Source organism: Mustela erminea, chromosome 19, assembly GCF_009829155.1.
Source record: "Mustela erminea isolate mMusErm1 chromosome 19, mMusErm1.Pri, whole genome shotgun sequence".
Taxonomy (NCBI): Eukaryota; Metazoa; Chordata; class Mammalia; order Carnivora; family Mustelidae; genus Mustela; species Mustela erminea.
The window spans coordinates 44,663,061-44,678,802 of NC_045632.1; the positions used below are offsets into that span (position 1 = coordinate 44,663,061).

At 45.9% G+C, this 15,742-nt stretch overlaps 1 protein-coding gene across 2 annotated transcripts in view; it reads left to right on the plus strand.

The window, feature by feature from the left end:
• Nucleotides 1–15,742, plus strand: part of WWP2 (WW domain containing E3 ubiquitin protein ligase 2) — a 147,748-nt gene that overhangs the window by 57,518 nt on the left and 74,488 nt on the right. For both annotated transcript variants that reach the window (XM_032323083.1, XM_032323084.1), the window contains 2 exons: nucleotides 9,073–9,210; nucleotides 11,025–11,121. In XM_032323083.1, the coding sequence (XP_032178974.1) occupies nucleotides 9,073–9,210; nucleotides 11,025–11,121 (235 nt within the window). The remainder of the gene's footprint in view (nucleotides 1–9,072; nucleotides 9,211–11,024; nucleotides 11,122–15,742) is intronic.

A 15,742-nucleotide genomic window follows, 5' to 3' on the forward strand; every position in this document is an offset into this window, starting at 1 on the left:
GTTGCCTCTCTAACTATTCTCTGTTTTGCAAGGTCATCGTCATCTGTTTGTTAGCTGAGTTTCCTATCATTCCATCTTCTTCTGTGATCACATTCTTGTCCGTACCTCCTCTTTATGCATAACCACCATGTGCAGGTGACCCATAGATTTGAATCTCCAGCCTAGATCTCTCCCATGAGCTCCATGCCCACATACCTGACTGTTTTCTTGCTGTCTTCTTGTGCATATGTCAGAAACCTGTCCAAATCTTAACTCACTGACTCTTTCCCAGGCTTGACCCTTTTCCACTGTTCCATATTTCAGTTTGTAGATCCACCATTTATTTATTTAAAATAAGTTAGAAACTCGGGAGTCATCTTCAATACCTCGACTGCTCTTGCCTGTTTACTTTGCTAATCTATTTTAAGGTTCTCTTGGGTTTTACCTTTACAAATTTTCCCACCTCTTTCATCTTCACCTCTGTTGGCCTGGTCTTTTCTTTCACCCTCTTGTCTGCTCTGCCTGTATTCGTCCTTACTTCCCCCCAGTCTTTTCCACACTGCAGACAGAACGATTTTTGAAATCACAAAGCTGATCTTGTCACAGCTCGATTAAAAACCCTTAAGTACCATGCTCGTACTCTTAGGATAGAGAGAAACTTTTCAACATGGCGGGCCCACGAGGCACTGCCATGTGTGGCCACCACCTGGGTCATCTACCCCAATTGGATCACATTCCATTCCATCCCCACTCATCTGTGTTCAATTTCTTGAGTGCGTTTGTGCCACAAGGCCTTTGCACATGGTATTTCCTCTGCCTCACTTGGTCTTCCTCTATATTCTATCCCACCCTTCAATGTGCTCTGTGCCTGAAACTTCAGAGCACAGTTGAGTTGTCAGTTCCTTAGGAAATTTTCCCTGATGCATTGATGAGACCAGCTATCCAGTGCTCATGAGACCATAGATGTCTTCCATGATGTCTGTTAATATAGTTGCAGTTATACATGCTTTGTGAGATTTTTTAGTTCCTTTTCTCTCAAGTGACTTGAGTTTCCTCAATGCAGAGACTTAGTCTATTTTCATTCTTCGTTATAAACCAGCCTCTCACCCAGTGTCAGACGGATAGTGGAGGCCTAGAAAATGCTTCTTGAAGGAATGAATAAGAACGAGAGAGAGAATATGAAAGTTTACAACCTGGCTTTGTAAAATGAAGCTATTTTCATTTTTAGTGGAGTTAATGCAACCCCCATAGACCAAAACTTTGATTTAGGGACCATTGAGGGACTCTCAGCAGCACCATACAGAAGAGGCTTCAAGACCAGAGTAGACTCTTCTTTGCACCTTGTGTTCTAGGAAGAGCCTGCCAAATTGTCAGTGATGGGGGCTGAGGGGAGATGGGGTGAAGCCAAGTCAACACTGGTACCCCAACAAGAATTCCAATGTTTATAATCTGATGGTGGTTTGCTAGAAAAGACTTTCTCTTGTTAGGCTCTGGGTAAGTTTGGAAGCCAAAGAGACATCGTAACAGTAAATCCTGGAAGCCTCTGGCTTCCTTTACTGCAAAGGGAATGTGAAAGAGTGTTCTTTTTAAACCTGGGGTACACTCCAGCCTGTGTGTGTCTGAGTTACAGGGAGCGGGGGAATGGAAAGGAGACTATTTACTCTCTGCCCTTCTGGAATTTCCTCCGGTTCCGTTCCTCTGTGCTCCAGTGTTTCACAGCTCTGTGTAGAATGAACACTGACCTGTTAATGAATGCCCTGCTTATTTTCACTTTCTTTTGATGGGCCTATGGGACTGAGAGCAGAGGGAGGCAGGAAGAAGGTTTGTTTGTTCCACTGAGCAGCTTGGTTAAGGCCAGATCAATCACATCTTCATTGGGCTTCCGAGACACTTGACCTGAGAGTACTTAGTCTCCCTTAAAAGTATCCTACTTTTGTGTCCTGTTTTATTTTTCTCACATTTCCTGGTAAATCTTTACATTTGTATTCTGAGTGAGGAAGAAAAAGAAAAAAATAAGATCTTTTTTTTTTTTTTTTAAAGGAGTCTCCACACTCAGCATGGAGCCCAACATGGTGCTTGATCTCACAACCCTGAGATCAAGACCTGAGCTGAAATCAGGAGTTGGACGTTTAATGGGCTGAGCCACCCAGGCACCCCAAGATCTTTCCTTTTAAAAAGATATGTGTGTACATGCATATACATTGTCATGCTGTGTGAGCGGGAGAGGCAGTGATGATAGAAGATTCTAAAGTTGAACATTCTTTCTTACACACCACAGTGAAGCTGTCTAGGCAGGAGTTCTGGATTTCGTAACTGAATCCCATTACCAGTGGCACAGTTTGGCAGTTCTGGTTTACCTCATTTTCTCTTTTGTTGGAATAAGGAAGGCAACTTCCATGCTCTATTTATCTATACTTATTAATACCATATGCAAAAAACACGATAAAAAGTCCAAGTCAAGGAAGGGAAAAAGTAACTCTTAGAAAAATATTACTCATCTTTATTGCACGTAACCGCTCTTCCCAATAGGAAATGATTAACTCGAAGCCACTTGTAAATCTGAGGCTTTGAAGTAAGGAAAAATGAGAGTAGGAGTGCCTCCCGAAGCAGCTTGATTGTGGCTCCCCTACCTTTTTGTACTTCAGACTGTATATGTAATGTCGAATTCTTATTTTTAGTTGATTCCAGTCACTGTTTGTGCTTTAGGTATGCTGGCGTGGGTGGGGGGAGCTATTATAGAAAATGTCACGCATTCATGAAAGTGGAAAGAAGAGTCCATGAGTGTCTGTCACGCAGCTCCACAGCCATCAACAGTGGCCATTCCTGTTTCATCTTTCTCCTTACTCCACCCCCTACTGGATTAGGGTTTTGGGTTTTTTTTTTTCCCCCATTTAATTTATTTTTTGAGAGTGGGAGAGTGGGTGCCTGCAAGCTAGGGCGGGGCAGAGGTAGAAGGAAAGAGAACCTCAAGCAGACCCGGCTCCCCTGCCTCCCCAGACCAGAGCCCTTGGTGGAGCTCAATCTCATCACCCTGAGATCATGAGGTGAGCAGAAATCAAGAGTCTGTTCTTAATGGACTGAGCCACCCAGGTGTCTCCTCGGTCATTTTTCCTTAAAGCCCAGGTGTATTTCATTCACAGATATTTTAGTAGGGAGCTCTAAAAGAGAAGGGCTCCCATAACTATAAAACCAATTTCATACCTAAAAAGCATAATGGTAGTTATTTAAGTATTATCAACTAGCCCAGTTTTACATCCCCTAGTTGTCTTAAAGTTTCTAACATCCGTTTGTTCGCTTTGTTTGAATCAGGATCCGAACGGCGCTGATGTCTCTTCAGTCTCTTTTAACCGATACGTTCTCCTTCTTTTTGTCCACACCGGTTCACTGTTGCAAAAACTGGACAGCTTGTCCTGTACTTTCCCACCTTTTGGATCTTGCTGCTGTTCCTCTGTCCTTCCATGTCTCCTGTAAATTCAAAGGCAGATCAAGAGACTTGATCTGATCAGGTTCTGTTTTCCTTTCTGACGAGGTGGCTTGTGCCTCTATTTGGAAGCACCTGGATGTTTGCTGGTCACTCTTGGTATGCCAGCGTTTGAAGGGTTCTCCTGGCATGGTCCTTGACATTTTCCAGATTCTTTCCCTAGGATCTGATAGTCAGCTCTACTGCTGTCTTGACCTTCATGTTATGTAGCATTATAAGGCCTGGCTAACCAGACAGTATGTAGAACAGAGGGCACAATCCCGTAACCGAAGTACATTTGTTGACCGCTGAAGTTAGCATGAGCTCAGGCCTTTGGCTTTCTCAGAGAATGGAAGCCTCTTGCCAGCAGGATATTTTCATTATATATGTTCCATCTGCTTATAATTGAATCAGACTTCCTCGAGCCATGCTCTAAGTTGGCCCTTTCTGCAGCACCTGCCTGTCCTTTGCCCCAAGACTCCGAGAGACTGGTGGGCCCATGTGGTTGGGGAATCACGGGTCTTTCCTAACACACGCTAGGGAGGAAGCCATGGTAGTCTTCCTTAAGCTGTGTTCCTGGAAGACCTTGCCATCGTCCCGGCCCACGCCAGCAGCTCTTGCACCTGGAATATCGCACTGACTTCCTCCCAGGTCTCGTCTGCCTCAGCCCTTGCTCCTCCCGCAGCCCGAGGGATTCCACTACGGCACCACTCATGGCCCTTCCTTGCTCATAGCCCCCCAGTGGCTCCCAGTCTCACGCAGAGGAAATGCAGAGACCTTGTGGGAGCTTCGAAGGCTTTCCTTGTGGGTTCTGGGGACCCATCTCCTGCCCTCATCTGCTCATGTCGTCCGTCCCTCATCCACTCCAGCCATGCCAGCCTCCCTGCCATTCCTCAGACTCACTAGGCCTGCTCCTATGTGGGGCCTCTGTGCTTCCTTTTCTCTCTGCAGAATATTCTTGAATATTCTTCCTCCAGACACCTACCCGGCTTCCCCTGGCTCTTCCTCTTTTCAGTCTCTGCTCAGTTGTCACCTCCCCAGCGAGCTTTTCTCACAACGGCAAGTCCTCCTGCCATCTCTAGCACTCACCCTCTTCTTTGCTCTGTGCATTGGTTTTTCCTGCCCTTGCCGCCTTCTGACAGATGATGCAGTTGTCTTTTAAAAAATTGCTAATTGTCTGTTTTCCCTAACTAGAATAGAAACACCCAGGCACACAATTTTTGTCTGTTTGGTTGCTGTTAAATCTCAGTGACCCGGGGCATCCGGGTGGCTCAGTCGGTTAAGTGGCTGCCTTCGGCTCAGGTCATGATCCCAGGGCCCTAGGATTGAGTCCCGCATCAGGCTCCCTGCTCAGCAGGGAGTCTGCTTCTCCCTCTCCCTCTGCCTGCTGCTCTGCATACTTGTACTCTCTCTCTGTCAAATAAATAAATAAAATCTTTAAAAAAAAAAAGTCTCAGTGACTCAACTAGTAGGTGCTCTCTACACACACGTGGATGCCATGGCCACGGGTGGGGTGGGGATGACGAGGCCGAGAGTGACTGGTGCGCTTCCTGGGCACAGTCTCATTCTGGTTTATGGCAGTTGACTTACCATCCCCCTTTTTCCAGTGATTTCTTGGTGTTTGAGCAATGCCTCAAAAGGCAGTAGGAAGACCTGCTGCGAGAGAAAGGCCCTTTGTAGAGTCGTCCGCGTGGCTGTAGTGAAACCCGAGGGCCCCAGAGGCGAACTGGCTAAGGCTGCTATTTATAACTCAGCTTCCAGTGTATGTTTTCCAGCCACACTTACTCCTTTCAGCCTCCCCTGTACGCTCAAGTCTGTCACTCAATTAGCTAATGGTTTCTTTAGTCCCATTATGCATTGTAGGACTCCCCTGGCTCAGGTATTTTTTTCAAAGAGAATAATGGGGTGTTCTGTTCTCAGAGGTTTAATTTTTTAATAGCCTTGCCAATTAAAAAAAAAACCCTTTTCCAACTTTGTATTTTGAAATTTTCGAACAGACAAGAGAATGGAAAGAAGAATATAATGAACACCCAGACGCCCTCCACCTTGACCCCACACTTGTTACCATTTTGTTGCATTTGTTTTATCTGTATGTGTGAGCCCTGTGGGCACATGCATTTTCCCCCCAAACCAGTTGAAGGTAAATTGCAGCTATCGTGACACTTCCTTCCCCAGAACTGCAGATTATTCTCCTCTAAGAACCATTCAGTAATTGTAGATACCCTCAAAATCTTCTTGCATCTCTCAAGACTAGGAGCATTCATATGTAAAACCACATGTTCTTATTGAACCTAAGAAAATTAACAGTCATTTCAGACAACATTTACTATCCAGTCAGTCTGGATATAAATTTCTCCACTTACCCCAAGAATATATTGTTTTTAGATTTTATTTATTTATTTGAGAGAGAGTGTTGTGGGGGGAAGGGGTGGAGAGAGGGAGAGAGTCTTAAGCAGACTCTGTGCTGAGCATGGAGCCTGAGACTGGGCTCAATCTCATAACCCTGAGATCTCTACCTAAGCTAAAACCAAGAGTCAGACACTCAACTGACTATGTCACTCAGGCACCCCACCCCAAGAATATTTTTTTCAAACTAATGTTTAATAAAACATTGCGTGGCATTTGGTGCTTATGTTTGCTCAGATCTAAAAGAGTCTCCTCCTTGTCCCACTTTCTTCAGAAAAGAAATCCATTTGATGACATTGTCTTTTTGAAGAGCCCAGGACAGTTATTGTATAGATGTCCCATATTCTGGGTTTGTCTGATTGCTTCCTCGTGGCACTGTTGGATTTATTTCTCTGTCCCCTTATTTCATGTATGTCGGGAAGGAGATTGAGTGGCTTAATTGAATTCAGGCTCAGTGCTTTTAGCAAGAAGACTTTAAAAATGATGTTGTGTGCCTCATGCTGCATCACGTCAGGAAGTGTGTGTGTGTGTGTGTGTGTGTGTGTGTGTGAGCTTGTCTCGCTCTTAGGAATGCTTCATTTGATCACTTGGTGAGGACGGCGATGGTCAGAGGTCTCTCTGATTCTCTTTTTTTAGTAAATAGAACAAAGGAGGAATTATGGTCTGAAAAGTTTTGTTTAAAGAGGAAAGATGTCCCTCCTCCCTAGGTTTTTTGGAAGGCAAAATGTATCTCAAGGCATTGCAAGGTCACTTCTGAGCCTACAAGTATATAATGACTATTGGACGTGACTAATGGGTAGAGAGAAGAGCTAAGTTGGAACCTTAAGACGAGATCGTGTAGAGAAAACTTCAAGTTATGCCTGTGGCTACTGTCAGAGGACCATGGCAGTATGACTTTCAGGAGTTTGAAATAAGCAACAAGAAGCCTGGGGCTCCCCTAGCTTCCCTTTGACCAATATCATCCCTCCAGAAAGGAGGGAAAGCCATGCCCACACTCCATTTGTAAAATAATGGTTTTTGAGATACCGAGAAAACAATCAAGCAACTCTTTTGAAATGCTCATCCCAGCACATTTCTGAGTTCAGAAGGCAGGGCATCTTTCGGAAGTGTCCGAGAATCAAGATGAGAAGGTGATTGGTCCTTGGGATGGTTAGGTAGCTCACCTTGGAAGACTTTTTGAAGTTTGTTGCTACAACCTGGAAAAGGCTCCAAAAGGTCCAGAGAAGTACACCTTCACAGTGAACAAGTTAGACCAAGAGAAATTGGGACTCTTCAGCCTGAAGACAGGAAAGTCAAGAGGGAGATAATAAAAATGACAGGCTATTAGGAGCCTGCGGGGCCCTAATAAATGTGCTCTTGCTATTCCTGTTTTCCAGGTGGGGAGACTGAGGCTCGTGTTAAATAATTTGCATAATGCTATAGCTACTAAGTAGTGGAACTGAGATTTGAACCCAGTCTGCCTGGCTGGTGCCCGTCCTGAACCTCTGTGCTGTACTACCTGCTAGGGACTTAGGCCCTGGATCCTGCATAATACAGTAGGGAGACACCCCTTGACTTCTCTTTTAAGCAATAATAATAAGTATTTATTACCTGCGGGTTTCGGTGGGTCAGGATTTATGAGTGGCTTAGCTGGGAGATCTGGCCTAGGATCTCTCATGAGGTTCTAGTCTCTATGGTGGCTGGACCACAGTTGTCTGAAGGCTCAACTGGGGCTGGAGGCCCTCCTTTCTGGGTGGCTCATTTGCAAGGCTGGCAAAGGGGTGCTGGTCGAAAGGCTTCAGTTCTTTCCCAAGAGCTAGACTTTTGAAGGAACTTATTTTCAGATTACAGGTATTACTTTATAGAAATATTTGGAGCTCACCAAGCCCCTGAGTGAAACTGACTGAAAGTAGCAACAGGCTCAAAAGGACTTGGAGAGATCCATTACAGGCAAGAGAGAGTGAGGGAAGGCAGAGATACTTAGGAGAACTTGAGCAGGCAAAGGTAACTGGTTTCCACATTCTTATAGTAGATCCTTGAATTGATCCAGACTTTTCCTTGGTTCTTAAAGGATTGTGTCTGTATCTTAGATTTGGGGCTGGCTTTTTTAGTTGGGGGAATTTGTTTCTAGAAAGTACTTAAAAGAGAGACTTTTTATGCATATGCTGCTTCGTGATAGAAAACCAGTGAGATAGCTTATAATAACAGAGTAGCAATTAAGAGATAGAGTAGAGCAGGTGGTTTCGTGGGTGGTGGGTGGGGAAGGAGGTTGGAATATGTGGTGCTCTCCTAGCCTGGCTCTCTAAGGTGTGGGAAGGCATGGAACAACCGCATGACCTTTGGAAATCCTCGTAAATGCTGTTCTCTCGGTCATTACCGAGTGACCCTGAACTGGAGGTTTTAGCTCCTGAGCATAATTGGGTGGAAGCTGTTCCCTGTGGCCAAGCTTGGTGGTGAGGTTTGGGGGGGTGGGGTACAGCAGTTTCCAGACCATGGAGGGCTTGGGGCTTCTGCCTCGTGTCAGTTTGTTCTGTTTTTCTGCTGTGGTTTCCTGACTCTTCTTGCTCGCCCACAGGACTTGACTGCCTGGTATTCTAGGGGCCAGGCGACAATGAGGTGCCTTCTTACGCCTTACAGAGCTACTTGTAGACTGCTTTCTCCTCAGGGACTAACCCAGGGCCGTGTGACTGTTGTGGGGCTGACTTACCTTTGTTGAACTTCTGTTGCTTAGACATTTTTCCTTATTTCTAAGTGAAACATCTTCAGAAGTGAAAATTAAAAACAATATTTTTAACATACAGATAATCTTTAATTCCTCATCTAGAGATGACTCCTGATGACATTTCCTCAGGTCTCCTGACCTGTTTCTCTTATTTTTTTGCCACCGTTCTTTATGTGGGTAGGGGGATGCTGCTTCTCACTGCTTCCCCTATATGCCATCAATATCTCTGGACTTTAATCACAGCCCTGCAAGTATAACCAAACAGATCAGTCACATTGAAATTATAAAGATACAACGTGTTTAGAAAAACAAGAGTCCAGCCTTTCCCCGCAGTCTAATACAACAGTGATGACAATGAGACCTCTTCCTTCCCATTCCTCTTTCCATGCCACAAGACAGATTCGAAGTGACAGAAAAATATTGCCTGGGGTGCCAGACTAGGTTAAATGAGGGCAGAGAACTTACAGAATCTTAACTTGGGGTGCATTTGGTTTAGTCCATTCCTGTTGCTTTTCGTGTTCAACAGTGGAGAACACGCAGCTGACCCTGAACCTGCAGACGGAGAACAAAGGCGGTGTTGTCTCGGGTGGTGAGCTGACAATTTTCCTGGACGGGCCAACTGTTGATCTGGGAAGTGTGCCTAATGGCAGCGCCGTGACAGACGGTGAGTGCCGCCCTGCTCCCTGGGGCTGTGCCGGGATGGGGTGGGGCAGGGCTGGGGTGGGGCGTGCCCCGGGCTTGGTTCTCGCCAGGTACCTGCCTTTGGGTCCCACTCAGCTCTTGCCTGTAGCTAGTCCTGAATCCTCCTAACAATCTTAGCATGATCAAAACTGTGACATGGTTTTTTAAGGGCAGCTTTCTGATAAAGGACCAAAATAAATGTCAAGTGTGTTGTTGTTTTGCTTTGAGGGCAGAGAAAATATCTTTTCATCCCACATGGGCTCTGGAACATAAAGTATCTTTATTAAATGTTACTTGGGCCCATTTTTTCCTCCCAGTACAGTTACACTTCCTGGGGGATCTTGAAGGTGACTTTTATATGACGGTATTGGTTGGGAAAGGGGACTGTATGTCTTAGAGATTCACACTAGCAAAATACAGGCAGAAGCAGGGAAATTGGAGTATCTCCCACTCTGTCCTGAGTGAGGGCAGTTTGTTTCTTTTGATCTAGTCTGAAATTAGTCACCTTTGGATCTAGCAGGAAATTATTTCATGAAGTCTGAGGTCTGAGATGGGTTGGGTTTCTCCACAATTTTTCTTGTTAAATGTGAGGTAACTATAGCACTTTCCAAGCCCTAAACAGCCTTTCTGGAGCTTCAAGGGAGTGAAATTTGAATTCTAATTTAAGGGAATTTGGGTAGAATCTCAGTAATTGGATGGGCCTTGACTGGAGAATCCTCCCTGGATGGAGTGATGCTTCGGGTACTGTAGGTGCATGGAGGAGGAAACATGCATCATTAACTCATTCTGCACGTATTTCTATAATTGAGCACCTGGTATGTACTAAATCTTGGACCAGGTGCTAGCCAGATGGCAGGGGCAAATTCATATGGTCTCTACTCCTAGGAGCTCACGATTTACTTGGTGGGTGCAGGGATGTTAGACATGAAACAGGTAAACGAAGAAATAATTATGTAATTGTAATCATGACAAAAGCGATGAAGTAAAAGTACCAGGTGATAGGAGATTCTCATACTTTAGGGGGATCTCACTTAAATTGGGGGCCAGGAAAGATTTCTTTGAGGAAGCTCAGACCCACTGGAGTTGAAGAGTTTAGATAGGCCAAGATGGAGGTTTGGGAATGGGGTGGCTGAATAAGAGGTAGAGGGATCCCCTGTGCAAAGGCCCTGAGGTGGGAATAAGTTTAGCCTGCAGTGGAAGCAGAAGTGGTCTGGGTGGCTGGACCAGGGAGAGCAAGAAGGAGGGTGGTGGCAGGTAAGCCCATAAGAGCAGGTCAGTTCAGATCACCACAGTCTCGAAGACCTTGGTGAGGATTTTGGACTTCATCCTAAGAAGCCGAAAGCTGTTGAGGAGTCTTGAGCAAGAGTGTCATGATTTGATTTGAATTGAATTGGCTTTGGATTTTTACAAAGCTTTCTGGTTGCGATACAGACAAATGCTCCCACTGCTTGCCCCTACTTTGCCTGGTCAGCATCTGCTCTCTGTCTCCTATGATGCGGCTGAAGTTTATTGAATGCACAGGCAAGTTGCTTATAAGTGCCTCAGATGTTCTTGAAGGTCTTGGAGAAGAAGAGCTGTTTCCCAGGTTTGAGTGCCTCTGCTCTGGGGCCCTGCTCGAATCCCATCTGGCTGTCCTATTCCTGTTCCTGCTGGAGGCCGCAGCTGGCTAGACTGCCAGGGTCCCATGTGGTGGGGCACTTGGATGCACGAACTGGACTTTGCTCCTGAGCCACATCTCAAACAAAGGTTGAGCTTCTCAATGTTTCTGTCTTTTCTTGTGATGGGTCTCCTGTTTAGGATCCCAGCCACCCTCGAGAGAATCCAGTGGGACCGCTGTTGCTCCAGAGAACCGTCACCAGCCCCCCAGCACAAACTGCTTTGGTGGGAGATCGCGGTAAGAGCCCCCCCTTGTGGATGAATAGGAGCTAGGAAGGTGCTCAAAGCTATTGAAAACCTGTTGGGAGGTGGCGGGGAACAATTAATGTTAGAAACTCTTGGAAATTTCCAACTGACTTACTGTGTTAAGGAGGTCCAGAGGGGAGTACAGAATTCAGGATTCTCGGGAGGGTCAGGGGTTCCTTGTCAGCGATCAGGACTGGCTAAGCTGGTTATTTGGGTAAGAGAGACTGTCGAACAGAGCTTAACTGGTGTTTTATGTTACGGGGGCAGTGACCACAGTGACCTTTTGGTATACACACGAAATGCTTAGAGCAATGGTTCTTTATATGTGAGATTTTCTGTTGTGCATTTCTATTTTTGGGGGTGATCCATGATTCCCTCCTGCTCTTGGAGTCTGAGTTATGTTATACTTATTATAGCTATGAGGAATGACTTAATTTTATTTATTGACATACCCATCTTATGTGTGGGGTAACAGTGCAGATTCACTTCCATGCCACCTGAATTCCCAGGTATGTTAGAGAGGTGGGGAAGATGGACTTGGGGACTTTTAAAAATTTATTTATTTATTTATTTATTTATTTATCACGGTGTACAAAATCTCCAGATGTTTAAAGGAAATGTTAGGGAAAAGAATCTTATGACTGTAATTTGTAAATCGTTACTATCTGCAGAGAGTAGATGAAAAAACTAGTAAAATTAGTCTTCCTGAACAAATCCCAGGGAAGGAGTGGGAGTAATGCTTTGAGAAACACAGTATGACTTCAGCCAGTACCCACAGCATCTTTTTTTTTTTTTTTAAGATTTTTATTTATTTATTTGACAGAGAGAGAGATCACAAGTAGGCAGAGAGAGAGAGAGAGGAGGAAGCAGGCTCCCTGCTGAGCAGAGAGCCTGATGCGGGGCTCCATCCCAGGACCCTGAGATCATGACCTGAGCCGAAGGCAGAGGCTTAACCCACTGAGCCACTCAGGTGCCCCTCTTTTTTTTTTTTTTAAGATTTTATTTATTTATTTGACAGAGACAGAGATTACAAGTAGGCGGAGAGGCAGGCAGAGAGAGGGGAAGGGAAGCAGGCTCCCTGCTGAGCAGAGAGCCCGATTCAGGGCTGGATCCCAGGACCCTGGGATCATGACCTGAGCCAAAGGCAGAGGCTTTAACCCACCGAGCCACCCAGGTGCCCCTACCCACAGCATCTTGAAAGATCCCTGTAATGATAGCCACCAGCTGTCTCTGGACTCATTGATTTTAAGGGTTGGCCAGGGAGGTGTTGGGAGCAAGAGAGGGTTGCATGTTTGCATCTTTTGTGTGTAGCGTCAGTAGAAGCCAGGGTACCATTTCCCTGTTCTCTTTTCCCCAAGCCTGTGCAAAGGTGTTGCCTCACATCCCGAAGACCATTCACTCTTTTCCTTGACTTGCTAGGTGAGTTATAAGTTGGGATAAATAGTCAAGTCTCACAGGGTAAGGACCAATGATATAATTGGCAAATGTTGTGTCAACAGAGGCATGAGGGACACCTCGAGCTAGAGAAAACAGAATCTCTTTGGTGGTGAATAGCTGGCGGAGAAGAACACCTCAGCATTTCAGTCTCTGAGAATGATGCCTTCTTAGCTTTGGCCCTAGCAGCTGCCATCTTGGTCTTTGAGCTGACTTGGAAAGTTTTGTGTCATATGCAACTGATGTCACTTATTTGGGGGCTGGAAGGCAGGCTCCAACCCTTAACAACTTTGGAATTAAGTTCTTGACCCATTTATTGCTCTCTGAAGTTCTCTAGTGAGTAGATCTTGAAACTCACATGTCCTAGGAGCCCTTCTTTGTTGTTTTGTGTTGAGGGTTGTTGTCTTATAAAGCAGCAACCAGACTTCAGCAGAGAATTGGATGCACCTTTTCTCATAAGCCACAGTAGATGTTCGATGCTAATTAACTATGGGTGGGCAGCATGCCCTCCAAGTAGTTTGAGTGCTATGGGAGCTTGCCCTTGTCTGCTTCGCTCCTGTAGCATCTTCCACGCATCACTGCTGAGCTTTCACAGGCCTCTGCCATCCAAGTATTTATTCACATGGAGCCTGCTGCCATTCAGTAGCAGACACTTTTGAAAGGTTCTCCTGCAGGCAGTGTCTTCTCTGTCCCTACGAACTGTTGTCCCCATCGCCGCTGCACCGAAGAAGAGTGTGCGCAGGCAGGTGGTAGTAAGGTAGTTGGCTGGATCAAGGTATGGGGCTTTACTAGCAGAAAAAGTAGATTGAGTCTTGGCCTGTCGTTTACTTGCTGTGTGATATTGGACAAGCCACTAAACCTCTTGACACCTCAGTTTTTTCAGATGCAAAATGGGGATATTGCCTGCCTCACAGGGTTGTTGTCGGAATTAACTGAGATGAGCTGTGTCAGGCTGAGTGAGGGCCTTGCACACTGGGAGTGCTCAGGGACAGTGGCAGGGGCTGCCTTTGCTCTGGAGACGCTCCTTCGTACCCATTTCCTCGCCTACAAATCTGAGAAGTGTGGCCTGGCTGATGTTTTTGCATCAAGGTCTGTAATTAGCAGGGTGACGAATCAAACCTGCAGGATTCAAGGACAGTCCTCTGCTGTCCTTGGTTTCCTCGGGTAGAGAGGATGGGCTTCTGCTTGCTGCCTCCTAGACTAAATATTTAGCCTTTGCTGTCTGGTGGGTAGGTTTTTTTTTTGGTCGTGGGTGCTATTCACTCTGATCAAAGATGCTTTGACGTGTCCATGAAGGTGAAAATGGTGAAGTCAAACATCTTTTCCTCTCCTTCCACCTCCTTTATTAAGCTGTCGAACTAGAAGCATGTAAGGGTTTTATTTAAGGGTTCATCTACCCAAGGTCATCCAGTCAAGGGACCATTTGCTTGTAGAATAAGACTCCACCACCACCACCACCCCACCGCCCCAGCTGTGTCTTTCAGTGGGATCTTGCTCACTCTTTAAGAAGAATTGGGTGAGGGGCGTCTGAGTGGCTCAGTCCATTAACAGCTGCCTTCTTCTTGGGTCATGATCCCTGGGGTCCTGGGAATGAGCCCCGCATTGGGCTCCCTGCTCAGCATGGGTCCCTGCTGAGCAGGGAGCCTGGTTCTCCCTCTCCCTCTGCCACCTGCCCTGCTCGTGTTCTCTCACTCTCTCAAATAAATAAGTAAATAAGTAAGTAAATAGATAAATACAGTCTTTAAAAAAAAAAGAATTGGGTGAAACATCCCTAGTTATTTTATCATGTGGCATAAACTGATTTATAGACACACCGCATTAGTATGCTGTCAGTGGGTCTGGTTGAGTAAGGTAAATATAAATTGTTGTGTAGTCTTACAGGGAAGTACCATCCCATACTAAAATGGGTGAAAGGCAGTGGCATCAATGTGGTGGAATCTCAGAAACATAATGTTGAACAAGAGAGGCAGGGCATGGGGGAAAATCCCACAGTATGATGTAATTTATATAAAGTTTAAAAATGTCAAAATAAACCATATATATTTTTTATGGATGCCTCCATAACCAGTAAAGCCATAAAAAATGGAAGGGAATAAATGACCTTGAATTTAGTGGGTTGGTTTTCACTGTGGGGCCGGAGGTGCGTAAAACAAGGAAAAAGCACACGGAAATTTCCCCACCTTGTGGATTCGGGGCGTGGGTCCCCATGTGTTCATCGTACTCATCTTTGAACTGAACATATATTTAATGTATTCTTTGGTTTGCATGATTTATTTCACATAAAAAAGGAAGAAGTGTCCTCTGTCAATCTGAGAAAACCGAACAGCAATGGTATTAGGTTGGGGACACTGTCGTTGGCTGTTGAGGCAGACAGATGTCAGAATGTCAGAACTTAGGATTTCTTCAGGCTCCATAACGACCACTTCTCTTCCTTCTGCCTGGTTGATCTATGTAGCAGTAGCCACTGATTCGAAGTCGGTGCTTTACATTGGCCTCATAGGTCGTGCTCCTGTCACTTCAGCCTGAAGCTTGAGAATTTAATTTGGGAGTTGGGGGAACGGGTTCCAGATGGAAGCCGGCCACTGCCAGATAATGTGTCCAAACAGTGCTAGTGTTGGTGGCCTGAGAGGCCCGGCCTGACACTATTTGGTGTTTGATTGGAGTGGGCATGATTACGTGGCGCCCCCGGATTCTGTCCGTATCATCCTGCCCGGCGTCCTCAGCCAGTGTTCCTTCTTCCAGGGCAGTGGTGGAGCGGGCCTGGTGTGGGACGGAGCCCCCTGGGAGAGCGCATGCTCGTTGGCACAGGGAGTACCTACCACACCCTTTAATAATCCCCAAGCGTTTATTTTATTTTGCTGGAGTGAGAGCTGACTTTGGGAACGGTGCCTAAGTCAATTCAGGTTTTGCAGATCTGATATGTGCCTGGTACCGTGCACACACTGCACACGGCTTGCCAGGAGCATGGCCTCCCCTTTCCATGGCCGGTTCACAGTCTTCATGATACATGAGATCTGTGTGCAACAGGCAGATAAAACTATGAGCGTTCTGGGCAGTTCAGAGGGAGAAGAAATCTGTGGGTGTGGAGGGAAAGACGGAGGCGAGAGTGGAAGTGGGAGTTTGCAGAGAGACTGTGGTCCCTTGTGTGAGGGTTCAGTCCGATATCTCAGGGACTGACT